Genomic DNA, 14,187 nt, shown 5'->3' on the forward strand with positions numbered 1-14,187 from the left:
CAAGACGTGTTTAGGAATAGGCAGCATTTCGGTCAGTCAGAGTAGGCAGGGAGGAGTGGGCGGAAGGCGGGTTAGAGCCAGAAGCACTGAGCAGCCCAGAAGGGGTGGCCCCGTGGTGCTCATCTGTAAAGGGGAGGAGGGGACCCTAAGTCAGTCATCACTACAGAGGTCCCAGCCACCAGTGGGGCAGGTCTGACGCCCCTCCCCGAGAGGATGCCCAGGGATCACGCCCAAAACACGGGTACAAGGTCAGCACCCCCATCAGAGACAACAGAAGGAGGATATGTCTGTTCCTTTATATTTATGTGACCTGGAGAAGACCTGACCTTGATCATCCTAAGGAGGATTTTCAGTAAGCTGGGTTTGAGGAAGTCAAGGACATTTTTTCCTTTAAAAAAAAAAAAAAGCTGAATTTCCCGACTCCTCCACACGAGGGGGGGGGGCGCCTTTCTCCATGGTCATCACATCTGCCGGACCCTCCTCTGTCCTTCTGCTCCTGAGTCCCCTCCAGTTCATGGGCAAGGGTGCAGGTGGAGCCGGAAGGGGGGCTTCCCCCCCCATGCAGGGAGGATCCTTCCCCAGCGTGACAGGACACGCCAGATACTGGATGCTGCCCCTGCACCTTGCAGGTGGGGAGGGGGCTCTGAACCCAGGTTTCCTAGGAACAGTACACCAGGGTGATTCCCACCCCCGCCGCCCCGCCCCGTGGTTTCTAATCTGCACATACACTCTCCCTGCCTCCCTCTCCTCCCAGGTGACCAAAAAAATATCCTGTTACTGTTGAGGAGCAAGCCTAGCACCTCTCCTCAGACAATAGGTCCTCCTCTTTCTACTGATTTGCAGAAGCACACAGCTAGCTTCACAGACAGGCTGCTGCTCTGCAGTGACAACAGCTGGCCCTCTTCTGTTCCAAATAAAAACCCGGAATGTGCAACCCGAAAAGGATTTTAGGCTTAAGGCACCCTCTGGGGTTACTACTTAGACACTACAATATTTTGATTTCTAGAAGATTCTAGCAGTTTACAGAAGGGGGAAAAAAGGCCACAGGAAATTCCATTTCTCCTAGAAATTTGGAGTGTATACTCATATCACCTATATAGCTCAGAAAAGAGGGATCTCTTAAGCGCTAACATTCCAGAAGCTGCCCCTGCTTATCAACCTGTTTATTGTAGAGTTTGTTCACAGGCTTTCTGAGAAAAGGATGGAAAGTACTGATGTTATAAGGTAAACACAGCAATAGCAAGGTCTCTACGGAAGCTCTCTCTTTGCTTCTATCCTGAGTTCACCAGCTAGAAAGCAGTTTTGCTACCAAATTCTATACATAAGCTTCATTCCCAGCTGAAGGTGAACTCAAGGTTACCATAGCACACTCCAGAATGCCCTTCACTTCATAAACTCGTAAGTGAAAATACAACATTGAGAAAAATGCTCTACTGCAGAGTCTGATACAAAGCTCATTCTTCAGGGTGCCTGGGTGGCTCAGTGGGTTAAGCCTCTGCCTCTGGCTTGGGTCGTGATCTCAGGGTCCTGGGATCAAGCCCCACACTGGTCTCTCTGCTCAGGCGGGAGCCTGCTTCACCCCTCTCTCTGCCTACCTCTCTGCCTACTTGTGATCTCTCTCTGTCAAATAAATAAAATCTATAAAAAACAAAACAAACAAACAAAAAAACCAAAGCTGATTCTTCAAGATCAAAACTACCACCAAAGGACTCCAGATTAAAGACTGGTAGGTCTTTGTCCCAACCCCTGGGACAATGCCCTACCTGAATTATGTTTTAGAATCACCTTCAGCTTAATTACATACACCACACACATGGGGTTTCCCAGACATAATTCCTCCAGACATCAGTGCAAGGAAGAACTGTGTTTCATTTAATCAACTGGGATTATTATTATTATTATTATTATTATTGAAAAAGAGGAGATCCTTTAAAGGACTGTATTTCCCTTGTTGCTTTGACTGCTAGGAAGCTCACAGCCAAAATGAAAGCCCAACTGTGCTAACTCTGAAAGCTAGAACATATTTCTGTGCATAAAACGTTTCCAGACCGTTTCCTATTCTACTCCCATCTTTCACAGACTTTATTTACATTTTGTTTTGTGGTTAAATATTCTTGTCAATCTGTTACAGAGTCTTTCTGGAAGGAGAAGAGTCATAAAACCAAGCCATCCAAAGGTACCTTCTAGAAAATAAGGAACAGTGTAACTATTTCATTCATAGGGGCACTATGCCATCTCTGTATCCAAATATTCCCACAAACCACATGGAACAAATGCTACCCCCCCCCATTGTTTTCTGCCACATCTGCCTCAAACCGCAATCCACAACACTTCATCTGATTTTTCAGAGGTCATCCGGAAATCTACGGTTACCCAGGAATGGTGTGCTATTCTGGACTCCTGCCCCACTCAAGTGCTTCTCTTTCTCCCTCCACTGCCCCATTCAGAGACGTTCCATCCTCTTCTGAATTCTCGCACCTTAACAACGGAGATTCCACAGCAAACCAGGAGGACAAGAACACAGAAGATAGATTCTCAAGGCCATCCCCAACTCGCTATAAGCAGCCAGGCTCAGCAACCCCCAGGGGGGCCCAAAATCACATCTTACTCAAGAGCTTGGTTGAGAAGTCTGCTGTCAAAAGTTGGGCATGGTCCAAAACTAAGCCTAACCTTTCAGGTGTTCACGGAGGACATAATTTTGTACCTATGACCACCAGCTTGTCCTTAGGCAATCTTTTTCCTGGGCCCGTAATTAATTCTTCAATTTTATCTTTCTCGGGCATTGGAATCACCTCGTACCCAGGTGCCAAACCAACTGGAAAATGTGCTGACTGCTTTGACCCAGGGAAGAACACCTTTCCCATCATCCACATGTTCCTTCTGGAGGGTCTGCCAACATGCCTGGGCCACGCAGGCTTGTGGGCAGTTACTGCTGGTTCAGCCTGTAACAGCACCAGTGGAAGCACCACTGGGATCAAGTAGTGGTTCTCAGCTAGAAGAGACACTAACCTCCCAGGGAACCAAGGGCAATGTCAAGACATCTCTCACTGCCATAACCGAGCAGATGCTCCTGGCATCTGGTGGGTAGAGGCCCAGGATGCTATTAAACATCCTCCAATGCACAGACATGCGGTATTACTCTGCACAAAATGTCAACAGCTGAGAAATCCTGGACTCGGGTCAGCGAAACACACATGCCGTGGAACACCATTTCAGGTGCCCACCATCCAACACCTTCCCCAAATCTATGGCCCCAAGAAGCACTCAGCTTTCCGGTACCACCTCCCCAAATGATCTCCTAATTCCAGTAAGAAAATGCCCTGGGGAGGTGCCTGGGCAGCACAAAGGGAAGAAAAAGAGCTGACTCCTCAAGATCTTTGAACCGAACTCTTCTAACAATCTCAACCTTGTCACATGTCCAAATGTGGACAAACACTTTAGGGAAATGAGTAAGCCTACTGGGAAAGCAGGTGCTTCGCCTAAAAATGACCTTGATGTTAGAAACACCTACCGTTTTTCACTTTTCTGGGCTCAAAATCAACCACCTTGGGTACTAAGCAGATGCAAAGCCCGCAGGCCCTGTAGGGGGCCATTGTCAGCCCTGGGCCTGATCAGTGATTTAGCCAGGTGACCTTGACTCAACCAAAGCTCCACTCTAGTATCTCTCTTTGCGACGTCGTCGGAGGGTCCCTTAACTTCTGGAAATACAAATTCAAGGTGGCACTCTAAACCAAACCAAGAAACCGGAAACTGGTGCGATCACTTACCATCCTGCTTGGGAGATGTTTCTTTGGGTTCCTTCTTATTTTTACGACCCTCCCGCCCAGAATGGTCTTCTCCTAAATCTATGACAAGTTCACTTTCTGAATCGGAGTCCAGGCCCAAATGTACCGTTGGGGAATCGGTCTCATCCTTCCCCTTCAGTTTATCCTTTGTGGAATGAGGGGAAGCTTTCGCTTTCTCTGAAAAGTCCTTCTCGGGCGGGGGGCTTGCCTTTTCCTTCACTGAGCCCGGATCTGCTTTCTCGCTGGCTGGTGATGTGCTTTTCAGCTCTTCCTTAGTCTCCACCGGGCTGGCCAGTTTGGGCTTTTTTTTGACTGCTGATGGCTCTTTGTCCACCCGGCTACCCTCTTTGTCTTCTGCGTCTTCTGGCTCATTCTTGGGCTTCTGCTCATCGTCACTGATATACTCACTATCGCTACTATCAGACTTCTCGGAATCTTCCGAATCGCTGTGCTCTACGGCCGTGTAAACATCTTCCGAGATTTCATTTATGCCTAAATTCAAAGAGAAAACCCAGCATGTGGCGTAGTCACAAAATAAAGAGCAGGACCTAAAACGCAAACATTTTCCACGCCAAATGCTGGAATAAAAAAAAAAAAACACATTTCAAATCTCATCACACTGGCCGGGTGGGCTTACCGGTGAGCTGCAGCAGACAATGGAACTCGGGTTTCAGTTACTGACACTCCGAGATGACAATGGACCAGACAATGTAAACTTTCAATTTATCCGGAGCTACATCTCTGCGTCCCTGATAACTCACTGAGATGTCGAGGATGGGAGAAATGGAAGGGAACCACAGAGAGGAGCTATTAAAACGGATCCATTTTACAGATCAGAAAATAGAGGCCCAGAGAAATCCCTTATTCTAGGACCAAGACAGAGGCAAGGCTAGAACCCTGGGCTCCTGACAGACCACTAGCACTCTTCCCACAAATTCCCAAAGCATTCAAGTCCTTTTCCCTTTGTCTCCAGGACTCCAAGAAATAAGCCAGAGCCTTAAAGCAAAGGCTGCCAACTCAAAGCCCAAGCCACATCGGGCCAGCACACAGGTTATGTAGGAAGCAAGAATTTGGACCAGCAGGTACATTGTTGTTTGCTTTTCACTTAGAACGAACGTACCTCCCAATTCACAAGAAAGGAAATTTCACGCAGAACTCAAGACAGCAGGCTTGTATGCAAAGAGCAGAGGATCTGGCCCCTCTGGGTCACAGGCCTGCAGGGCCGTGGCTCGCTAGAGCCATGAAGCCCCTGGCAGCTTCCCTCAGGGACACACCACCTCCGGCTGACCCAGGAGCCCAGCCCTCCTCCCTCCTGCTCCCTGCACTGATGCTGCATCAAGCCACCATCTTGTCTGCCCTGTTCTTTCACTGACAGCGGAGTCAAGAGCAAAGTCACGTACTAGCCAACGCTAGACAAAATGCAACGTGGCAGGCACTCACACACATACACATAGGAAAAAATATATTCCATTTAACCCAATTCTGTGTCCTGCTCCCAGTAAGGACGGTCATCTGGCCACAGGTATACAATACTACACCCCAAAAGTCTAAAATAAGAAAAACCCAATTTGCTCTTCATTCTAGAGCAATGGCCACCATGACAGGGGACAGAGGGAGTGGGCGGAGGTGGTCACTCTCCTGACCCAGACACACTGAAAGGAAACCGCAGACAGATAAAAGCCATAAGCAGCCTAGCAGAAACATTATGGAATTACATGCCTCCACCAGGGCTTGATCCAAACCAGGAGAAGCCAAAATACCCAAACTCAGACGTGGTATAACGTCTGGGACCCTAAGGGTTATACTACTGTAGTTAAGTCAGACACCAGGACAAGTGTGACCACATATGCGCGATAAGAAAAGCTTGGATACCAGAGCCCAAAGGACATGAATTCAAATCCTGCTCCTGTATTCACTGTGTGACCTAAACTACTGACCTAGCTCTCTGAGCCTCAGTTTCTTCATCTGCAAAATGGGACGGATAATGGTTTCATCCTCCAAGGACAAGCTATGCACCGTGCATAGTACAGTGCAAGGTATGCAGGAAACGGTGAACAGAAATCTTAAAATTCTTATTTACATTAATCATAAATTGAGGAGTTAGACCAGCTGCATGGAAGGACCCAAGGTGAGTATTTAAACAGCCTGCAAAATTTCAACCACACTATTCAATGTCCTAATCGAACAGAAACTCCAACAAGAAATGTCCTCCTCTGGCCTTTCTGGAGGGCCCCTGACTATAGCTTACTCATCCCAAGGTCCACAGCACCCAGAGACTGCAAACCTCACCACGGTGGGCTCTCTCTCCTGAGGCCAGCCATCAGCTACTTCTCTGCAAATACTCTCCTGGCTTTGTTTACTAAGTCAACAGACATTCCAGAGCCATCTATTACGTACACAAGTACTGTGGAGAACATAAATGCTTGTAAGGCGGGCTCCCTCCCCTCTAGGAGCTTCTAATCTGGCTTCCAGTCTAGAGGGACCCCCACCCTCCCAAACACAAAGAGACCGCTGATGCTTCCAAGCCATAAAGCGCCACAGGAGGCAGCAGACGGGGAGGGGAGGGCAATCAGAGGAGACTTCCTGGATGAGGCGATGCCTGAGGTCAGCCTTAGGGAAAGCATGTCAGGAGGCAGCATGAAGGCAGGCAGCACGGGGAAGAGGGATGGAGGCAAGAGGCACAGAAGCAGGACGTGAGTGCCTGGTGGGAAGGGCTCAGTCCGCAGCAGAAAAGACTGTGTTGGACATGTGCATGGGACACTCTGCGTCCTGACACTAGGACCCTGACGTATGCTGAAAAGGGAGCACAGGGCAAACTCAGGAGAATCACTGCCCTTGCAAACTGCCCTACCACCTGCACCTCATGTCTGCAGGCAGCCACAACCAGAGCAGATGCTGGGTAGAATTGGCAGAACCCTTCTGGACCGCTAACTGGCAAATCTGAAACACTGTGCCGTGAGAGGCTATTCTTGGCCAAGGTCAAGCAGCTGCCAACAGCAGCCGGGATCCAACTTCGGCTTCGTCCGGGCAGTGACCCCATACAAAGGGTCAACAGTGACGGTGGAGACCAACAGCACCTGTGCGAGCAAACCGAAGCACGTACCTAATTGTGCTTTGCAACTCTCTATGGTCTTGTCGAGATTGAGCTGGAACCTGCTCCGGATCTGCCGCTTGGGCGAGATGAGGGGAACAGGCGCCGTCTGCTGCTGGACCGACTCGCTCAGCTCCTTCAGGTCCATCTCGGCCTTGCTCCGATCTGAAAGACACGGTCACAGCCCCGTCAGGCAGGCGCTGGGTGGAGGACTAGGCAACGCTCGTCGCTTAGCTTCCTTCTCGTAAACACGCGCTCTAGAACACAGCAGGGAGAGAAACCTCCAACCTTCTCACTGTCTGTCCCAGCAACATCATCTGCTCGACGACGGGCTAACTTGGAGATAATAGCCCGAGAACACATTTGGCAGGTTTACCCAGTCTACTGAACAGTTGCCTGGGTGGCTTTCAATATTTAAAATGCACAATCCCAGCCAGATGGTTGTCTGCGGAACGCTGCGTCATCGGGGAGCTCCGAAGCCAAAGGTTACAGTAATATATTCAATCTCAGTAGCAGCAGATAAAGTCACACCAAGTCTGGCCAGAGTGTACTTCTAACTCCAGGCCCAGATCAGAGAGGGCTTGTACCCAAGGGATGTGAACCGCCTCCCCCACCACGCCACCCCGGAGCGAGAGCACACACACACACACACACACACACACACACACACAAGAACTGGAGGCCCGGTTCCTCGTTTACCGTGGAGTCTTCACTTTTCGTTCCTAGCTGATCTAAACAGGAGCTCAAGTCAGAAAAGGAGGGCATGTGTCGGATGGGCAGACCCCCTGCTTTTGAGCCAGGCATCCATCTGAAGACAGATGAACAGATTAGCCCTGGATATTCAACCTGTGTCTTCTCGCTCAGATACAGTGAGAGCTCCTGGCCTTAGTCCCAGCAAAGGCCTCTGACGGAGGACTCAGGGCCAGGGGGCCAGCCAGCCTCCCCACTTCTGCCATGGGCTCCTTATAGGACCAAGTGGAACAGATTCCAAGGGTCTGTGAGCTAGCATTGCTTGAATTCCTTCCCCACTTCCTCCAAAAGGGACAAAGTGGGGACAAAATGAAGGTGTCTGCACAGGCCGAGAAAGCAATGAGACCTCACAGACCCCCCTGCTGGACCACCAGGGCTGCTCAAAACCTTCCTTCTCTGCTCGTTTCCATTTCCCATCATGACCCACGCACCTTCCCCTTCACCCAGGAATGAGGCCGTCTCTCACCCTGCACACCCAGAGATTTGTTCCTTTAAAGCGACCGGAGAGAGGCAGCTTCCCAAGGCCCCAGCCAGCCCACTGACAGCTAACCAGAGCCACAAACAGCTCCAAGTTGATTTTACCACCATAATGAGGTCCTGACCAAGGTAGGATTAGGAAGGGCCCTTTCCCAAAAACATACTGGGAGGTGGGGGAGCCCTCAAAGAGGTTTCCAGTGTGAGTTGCTCACAGCAAGCAGATACCATCTTTCTCCTGCGAGACACGGCTTCATAACCAGCTGCAAGTGAGTGTATACATGTGCGTGGGCATCCGTGTGCACGTGTGTGTGCAGGACTGGCCATGCTCACCGAGAGGATGGGGTGAAGGCACAGGGGAAAAACCTTCATGCAAATTAACCTAAGAAGCATCTCAAAAAGAGAAGGCACAAGCCAAACAGAAATAAAACAGTAACTGGGGGGTGCGGGGGGGGGTGGGGTGGGGAGGAGAGGAGGAGGAAGAGAAAGAAAGAAACCTCCGATTCAAGAGCAGTACTGGCAGGACTTAAGGTTCCAACAGTTGAGCTGCGGATGTGACAGGAAAGGGGGGAAGGCGGGGGAAAGGCTGTCTCCTAACTTCCGCTTTCAGAAATGAGAAAGTGGGCAGGATTCCTAAGGGAAAAGGCAGCCTTTCAAGTATAAAGTTGTCAAAGAAAAAAATCTCACAAAACCACATTCCCTCAGTGTCCTCAGTAACGTTCCGCAAGCCAGTTACCAAAAAAACACCATCTACGCTACCCGGAGTCAGCCAAGTTTTTCTATAAAACTGCCAAAGTGACCTGGGCTCTGCGGGCCATGCAGGCTCTGCTGCCAAAGTGGCCCTACAGGACCTGTTAACAAACTGAGGACACCCTGTTCCAATAAAACTTTATTTACAAAAACAGCTGGAGGCCAGATTTGGTCCAAAGGCTGTAATAAAATCTGCCATCCCCTCTTGTGATGTTAATTGCAATCTTATCTGCACAATGAAACCACCTACAGAGCTCTAAAAAGAAAAAAAGCCTTGGTTCCCCCCCCCCACACCCAGAGAATGTGAATTAACTGGGGGGGGGGGGGGGGGTGTCTGGACACTGGCCCTGTCCAGACCCAAGGCCAGGCTGGTTCATTCCATTGAGCCCTTGAGTCCATGACTCTTGATCTCAGGATCATGAGTTCAAGCCTCACATTGGGCAGGGAGCCTACTTAAAAATAGTAATAATTAAAAATTTTTTTTTTAAGTAACCCAGATGATTCTAACTGGTAGCTAAGGCTGAGAAGCCCTGTATTAGTTCAATCTTCTATGTGAGTTTAAAAAAAAAAAATCCTCCTGGGGGTGCCTGGACAGCTCAGTCAGTTAAGGCTCAGGTCATGATCTCAGGTTTAGGGGATCAAGCTCTCTCTCCAATACATAAATCTTTAAGATAAAAGAAAACTCCTCCTGATTTTCCTTAACCTTTGTATCTCCGTGTTAACCTTCTAAACCTAGGGCTCGTTAAGAGACCTACAGCTCGCCAGAACACTCCTGTGTGTGCATAACTGTATGTCGAACAGTAAACGCAATCTTTTAACTTTAGCCTAAAAAGGCTGCCCTCGGAAATACTCATCATCAGGAGGAATGAAAAAAAGGCAAAGCACCTCCTTTTACAGTGAAGGTTTCTCTGGTCAATAAGCCACAGTAATGTTTATCCAGGAAGGGCCTGGGATCAGGTCCCTGGGAGCAGACCTTCAGGAGTTTAGCCAAATCTAATTAACTTTCTCGAAATTCAACTGCTTTGTTTTTAGTTTCCCTCGCCTTCACAGGGAGAAAAGAGCTGCCTCTCTTTCTTGTTTAGCTAATAGTGCCTTATCGGGACTTCCTCCGCCCCTGCCCTTCTCTATCAGGAATATCTTCAGAATCCACCTTTGCTGCCAACATTTTGAACTTTTCAGCTGATACGAAGACAGCTTGGGCTATAAATGGAAACCAGGGTGAAAAAAATACCAAGGCTAGAGAAAGAGACATGATCTTACATTTCTGGAGGGAGCATGTATCAGAAGCATTCCTTCAGAGGGCAATTTGGCAGTATCTCTCAAAACGTCAAACACACACGGCCTCTGACCGGAGATTCTACTTCTAGGAATTCATCCTATGGCTATGCTCCCACATGGGGTAAAAAGCTCTTCACTGCAGCTATTTTCAACAGCAAAACATCCTAGAGCCAATAAGTTAAGTCAACACTTCACCTTGAGGCGGAACAAAATACTGCTGCTTACAGGAAAACCCTATCGGATCTTTATGTGCTGTTCTAGAAAAGCCACCCTGTTTAATGAGAACAAAGGTGACAACTGGAGGGGCACATGAGCACTGGTGTAGGGGAGGAGAGAAGGATATGGAACACAGATCAGAATATGTGTGTTCTTGGGGTTTCTCAATGTTGGCACTATTGGTATTTGAGGCTGGGTAAGTCTTTGTGTGCGGGGGAAGGGAAGTGGGGGGCTGGAGGGGGAGGGGCATCCTGCGCATTGTAGGCTGCTCAGCGCTTTCCTGGCCTCACCCACCAGATGCCAGCAGCACCCGTATCCCAGTTGTGACCATAAAAATGTCTCAAGGGTCGCCTCCAGACGGCTCCCGTGCGGCTTCCTCTTGATCTCTATACCTTATTACTGAAAAGTAACACCTCCACAGATGGCCAAACATCCCCCTAGCAGATAAAAATCACCCAGGTTGAAAACTCCTGGTATACATATAGAAGAACTCTTCAAGAGGACTGAGAAGAGGTAACTGTGGTCCTTTGTTGGGTGGGGCACAGAGATGTGACCAGGTTACAGACCAATTGGGTTTTCATTAAACATCTTCTGTCCTCTTAAACTTCTCTTACCATGTGCCTCCATGACTTAAAAAAAGAAACTCTTTATAAGAAAAATTTAAAAAAAGAAAAAGAAAAAAAAAGAAAAATATAAGCACATCTTTTTCAACTGGAAAAAAAAATTGATTTCTTAAGGTGCCTGGGTGGCTCAGTTATGTAAGTGTACCTCTCTTCATCTGGGCTCAGGTCATATCTCAGGGTCTGGGCTCTGGGCTGCTTGGGATTCTCCCTCTCCCTTTCCCTCTACACCCTCCACCATGACAGACAGACAGACAGACAGAAAGGGAAGGAAGGATGGCAGAAAGGAAGGAAGGAAGAAAGAAACAGAGATTTCCTTTGTTCCAAAGGGCTGGGTGACTATAACGGATGGACTTCCAGGAGCTACAAAATAGTGGCTCCTTCAAGGGAACAGTACCGTCCAGCCCAGAGACCCTGGTAAATATCTATTATCAATCAACGCCAAGCAGAGTTGTCCTCACGTCACCCACTGGAGGAGTGGGGGAAGGAGGATCAAGACAATCTGTGGAAAGCCTGGGTCTCGAACACATGCTCTCTAGGGATGCCTGACTTCAAGGCATCACGTTATCCAGAGAAAGAAAGGCGACCTCGTGACAGCCGAGGGAATCAGCAAGCAGCAGCGCGCCAGGTCTGACAACTTCCCGTTGCTGTCAGCATCTCTCACTGAGCACCAGACACATGTGTGTCACCAACAGGATCACTCAACTGCTGTGTTTGTTCAGCCCAAAGCAAACACCCTGCGTGATACAGAGGAGACAAGATTCCCGGAGACACAAACAGGAGTCTGGAAGATGAAAAGAATCAGGCCTTCCTCCTCTTGTTCTTACTGATGACTTATTTTCCATACGGTCATAGAAAGGGGCTGTAACCATCCACCAGCCTTCTGCTCCATGTTTCAAAGCCGCCAGGAGCCCTAAGACAGCCAATGAGGGCCTGGTGTCTCAGCAAACAGGCGACAACAGCCTCTGCAGAAGCTCTCCCCTTTGTCATGCACCAAAATTAAGTCTAAGAATCATGTACGCAGGGCGCCTGGGTGGCTCAGTGGGTTAAGCCGCTGCCTTCGGCTCAGGTCCTGATCTCAGGGTCCTGGGATCGAGTCCCGCATCGGGCTCTCTGCTCAGCAGGGAGCCTGCTTCCCTCTCTCTCTCTCTCTCTCTCTGCCTGCCTCTCCATCTACTTGTGATTTCTCTCTGTCAAATAAATAAATAAAATCTTTAAAAAAAAAAAAAAAAAGAATCATGTACGCAGCTGATGACCCACGGGCTGGGCTTCAGTATTCTGGGTTGGACTTACCTGTTGTGACTAAAGAGAGTTCTCATTTTTAATGCAATTGATTACCGATTTTGAAACACGAGTGTTCATATAAAAATCTGCATTGCTGTGTTTTCTTGAAAACTCAGCATCTGACAACACAGGTTCAACTAATGGGAGCTGCATCTTTCAAAAAAGCAATCCGTCTTCCGCAGGAGTGCCCATTCGAAATCCTCACCCTACCCCCCACCCCACAGCTAGGCCAACGTAGCCAAAGGCACGAGAAGCCATGTCCGGGGCCCACCAGGCTCCGGACACAGCCCTGTCTTGCAGCGTGGCAGCTCACGTATCGTGGCTGAGAGCACAAACTACAAGGCAGACAGGCCTGAATCCACACAGGCCAAACATGATGGCGAACCACAGGATCCTGGCAGAGCAGCTAACTTGGCTACACTGTGCCTCAGTTTCTACTGCAATAAATTGGGACTGTTATCTACCTTGGAGACTGCTGTGGTTTTTTCAATAGTTTTAATTTACAGAGAGTAAAATCGGGGGGGAAATACAGTGTGGGAGCTTGAACACCTCACTATAGGTGTGTGTAACCAGTGTCATCAGTCAAGACCTCCCTGACCCCAACTCCATGCCCCCGACCCCGCCTAAAAAAAAAAAATCACTCAGGATTTCCAGCTCTCTAATTTGGGTCTTTTCCAGTCTTTTTTTTTTTTTTTAATGAAATACCGTTTTGTTAGATATAATAATGTTGTCAGCATCCCCAGCACAGTCTCATTTCTATCTGCTTAAAGTAGTTATACAGATACCAGACATGAAAAAAAAAAGCCCCATGGGATGCTGGGATGGCTCAGTGGGTTAAGTGTCCGACTCTTGATCTCAGTTCAGGTCCTGATCTCAGGGTCATGAGTTCAAGCCCTACACTGGGCTCCATGCTGAGTGTGGAGCCTACTTAAAAAGAAAAAAGAAAAAAAAAAAGAAAGAAAGAAAAGTAGCCCCATACAAAGCATCGGCCCCAACCTGGGCAAGCTCTTGAGGATTATTTAGAACTTCCCTCCACTGTCTGATCCTTCTACTCAGCCACGACACTTCCACTGGTCCCTCTCTGATCCTCTTCCCATTAGGTAACTGAAATGCTGGCCCATAAAACACCCGCATTCCCAATGCTTTCGTTCCCACTGACAAACAAGGCAAGTGTCCTAGAACGGAAGGAGCTGGGGGCAGGGGTGGGTGGGCATCTGCACAGGAGCGCCTCGGGTCCCACCAGGCCCACCCACCGGCACACACAATGAGAAGAAATTCTTCACCACCACCACCACCACGGATAGGCCAAACTGAAAGACACCCCACCAAATCCCACCCTCAGAAGGATGTCCAAGACGGCCTGGCTTAGGGAAATGAAGTGGCCACACATGACTGGCAGAGAGAAGCGTGACCATGAGAACTACCTCTGCACACTGTTCCTTTTCAGGGTGTGGAGGTGGAGGGAGGGTGTGAGAAAGCAACCACACTGCTGAGATCAACGAATGTTCCCCAGGGGTGCAAATGGGTCCGCTTCTGTGCAAGTGAGCAATTTGCACCAGCAGTTTGCATCTGAGCTAGAGCCCCGAAAGTTACCATACTGCCTGCCGGACCACATCCAGGCTTCACTAACAGGGGAGCCAGGGTAGACCAGGTTCTGGGCTCCACGGACATACAAGCTTCCTCCAGCCTGGCCACCTACTGGCTCTGGGATCCTGGGCACCTGCAGCCTCCCCCCGCCAGACCCCCCGTCTCTCCATCTGGAAGGGCACTGGGGCACTGGGCACTGCAGGACAAGATCACCCGGGAGAGTACTGGCCTCCAGAGGCTGTGAATTCCCATGTGAGCACCACTGCACACAGGAGGCTGCCCTCCCTCGCTTCCCAAAACCCTGGGCTCTGAGTCTCCCTTCCCGGCTATGACAACCAAAAACGTCTCCAGA

General features: G+C 49.2%; 1 protein-coding gene across 50 annotated transcripts in view; it reads right to left on the reverse strand.

Annotated features, from left to right (window-relative positions):
* Nucleotides 1-14,187, reverse strand: part of ZMYND8 (zinc finger MYND-type containing 8) — a 139,626-nt gene that overhangs the window by 26,013 nt on the left and 99,426 nt on the right. For 46 of the 50 annotated variants that reach the window (XM_082744821.1, XM_082744832.1, XM_082744799.1 and 43 more), the window contains 2 exons: nt 6,889-7,041; nt 3,768-4,277 (listed from right to left, as the gene is read on the reverse strand). In XM_082744821.1, coding sequence (XP_082600947.1) covers nt 3,768-4,277; nt 6,889-7,041 — 663 coding nt within the window. Of the gene's footprint in view, nt 1-2,058; nt 2,184-3,767; nt 4,364-6,888; nt 7,042-14,187 lie in introns of those variants that run through there. The other 4 variants (XR_014315369.1, XR_014315370.1, XR_014315371.1 and 1 more) reach the window with 2 other exon arrangements.

The sequence above is a fragment of the Mustela nivalis genome (assembly GCF_964662115.1).
Source record: "Mustela nivalis genome assembly, chromosome: 8".
NCBI classification, from domain to species: domain Eukaryota; kingdom Metazoa; phylum Chordata; class Mammalia; order Carnivora; family Mustelidae; genus Mustela; species Mustela nivalis.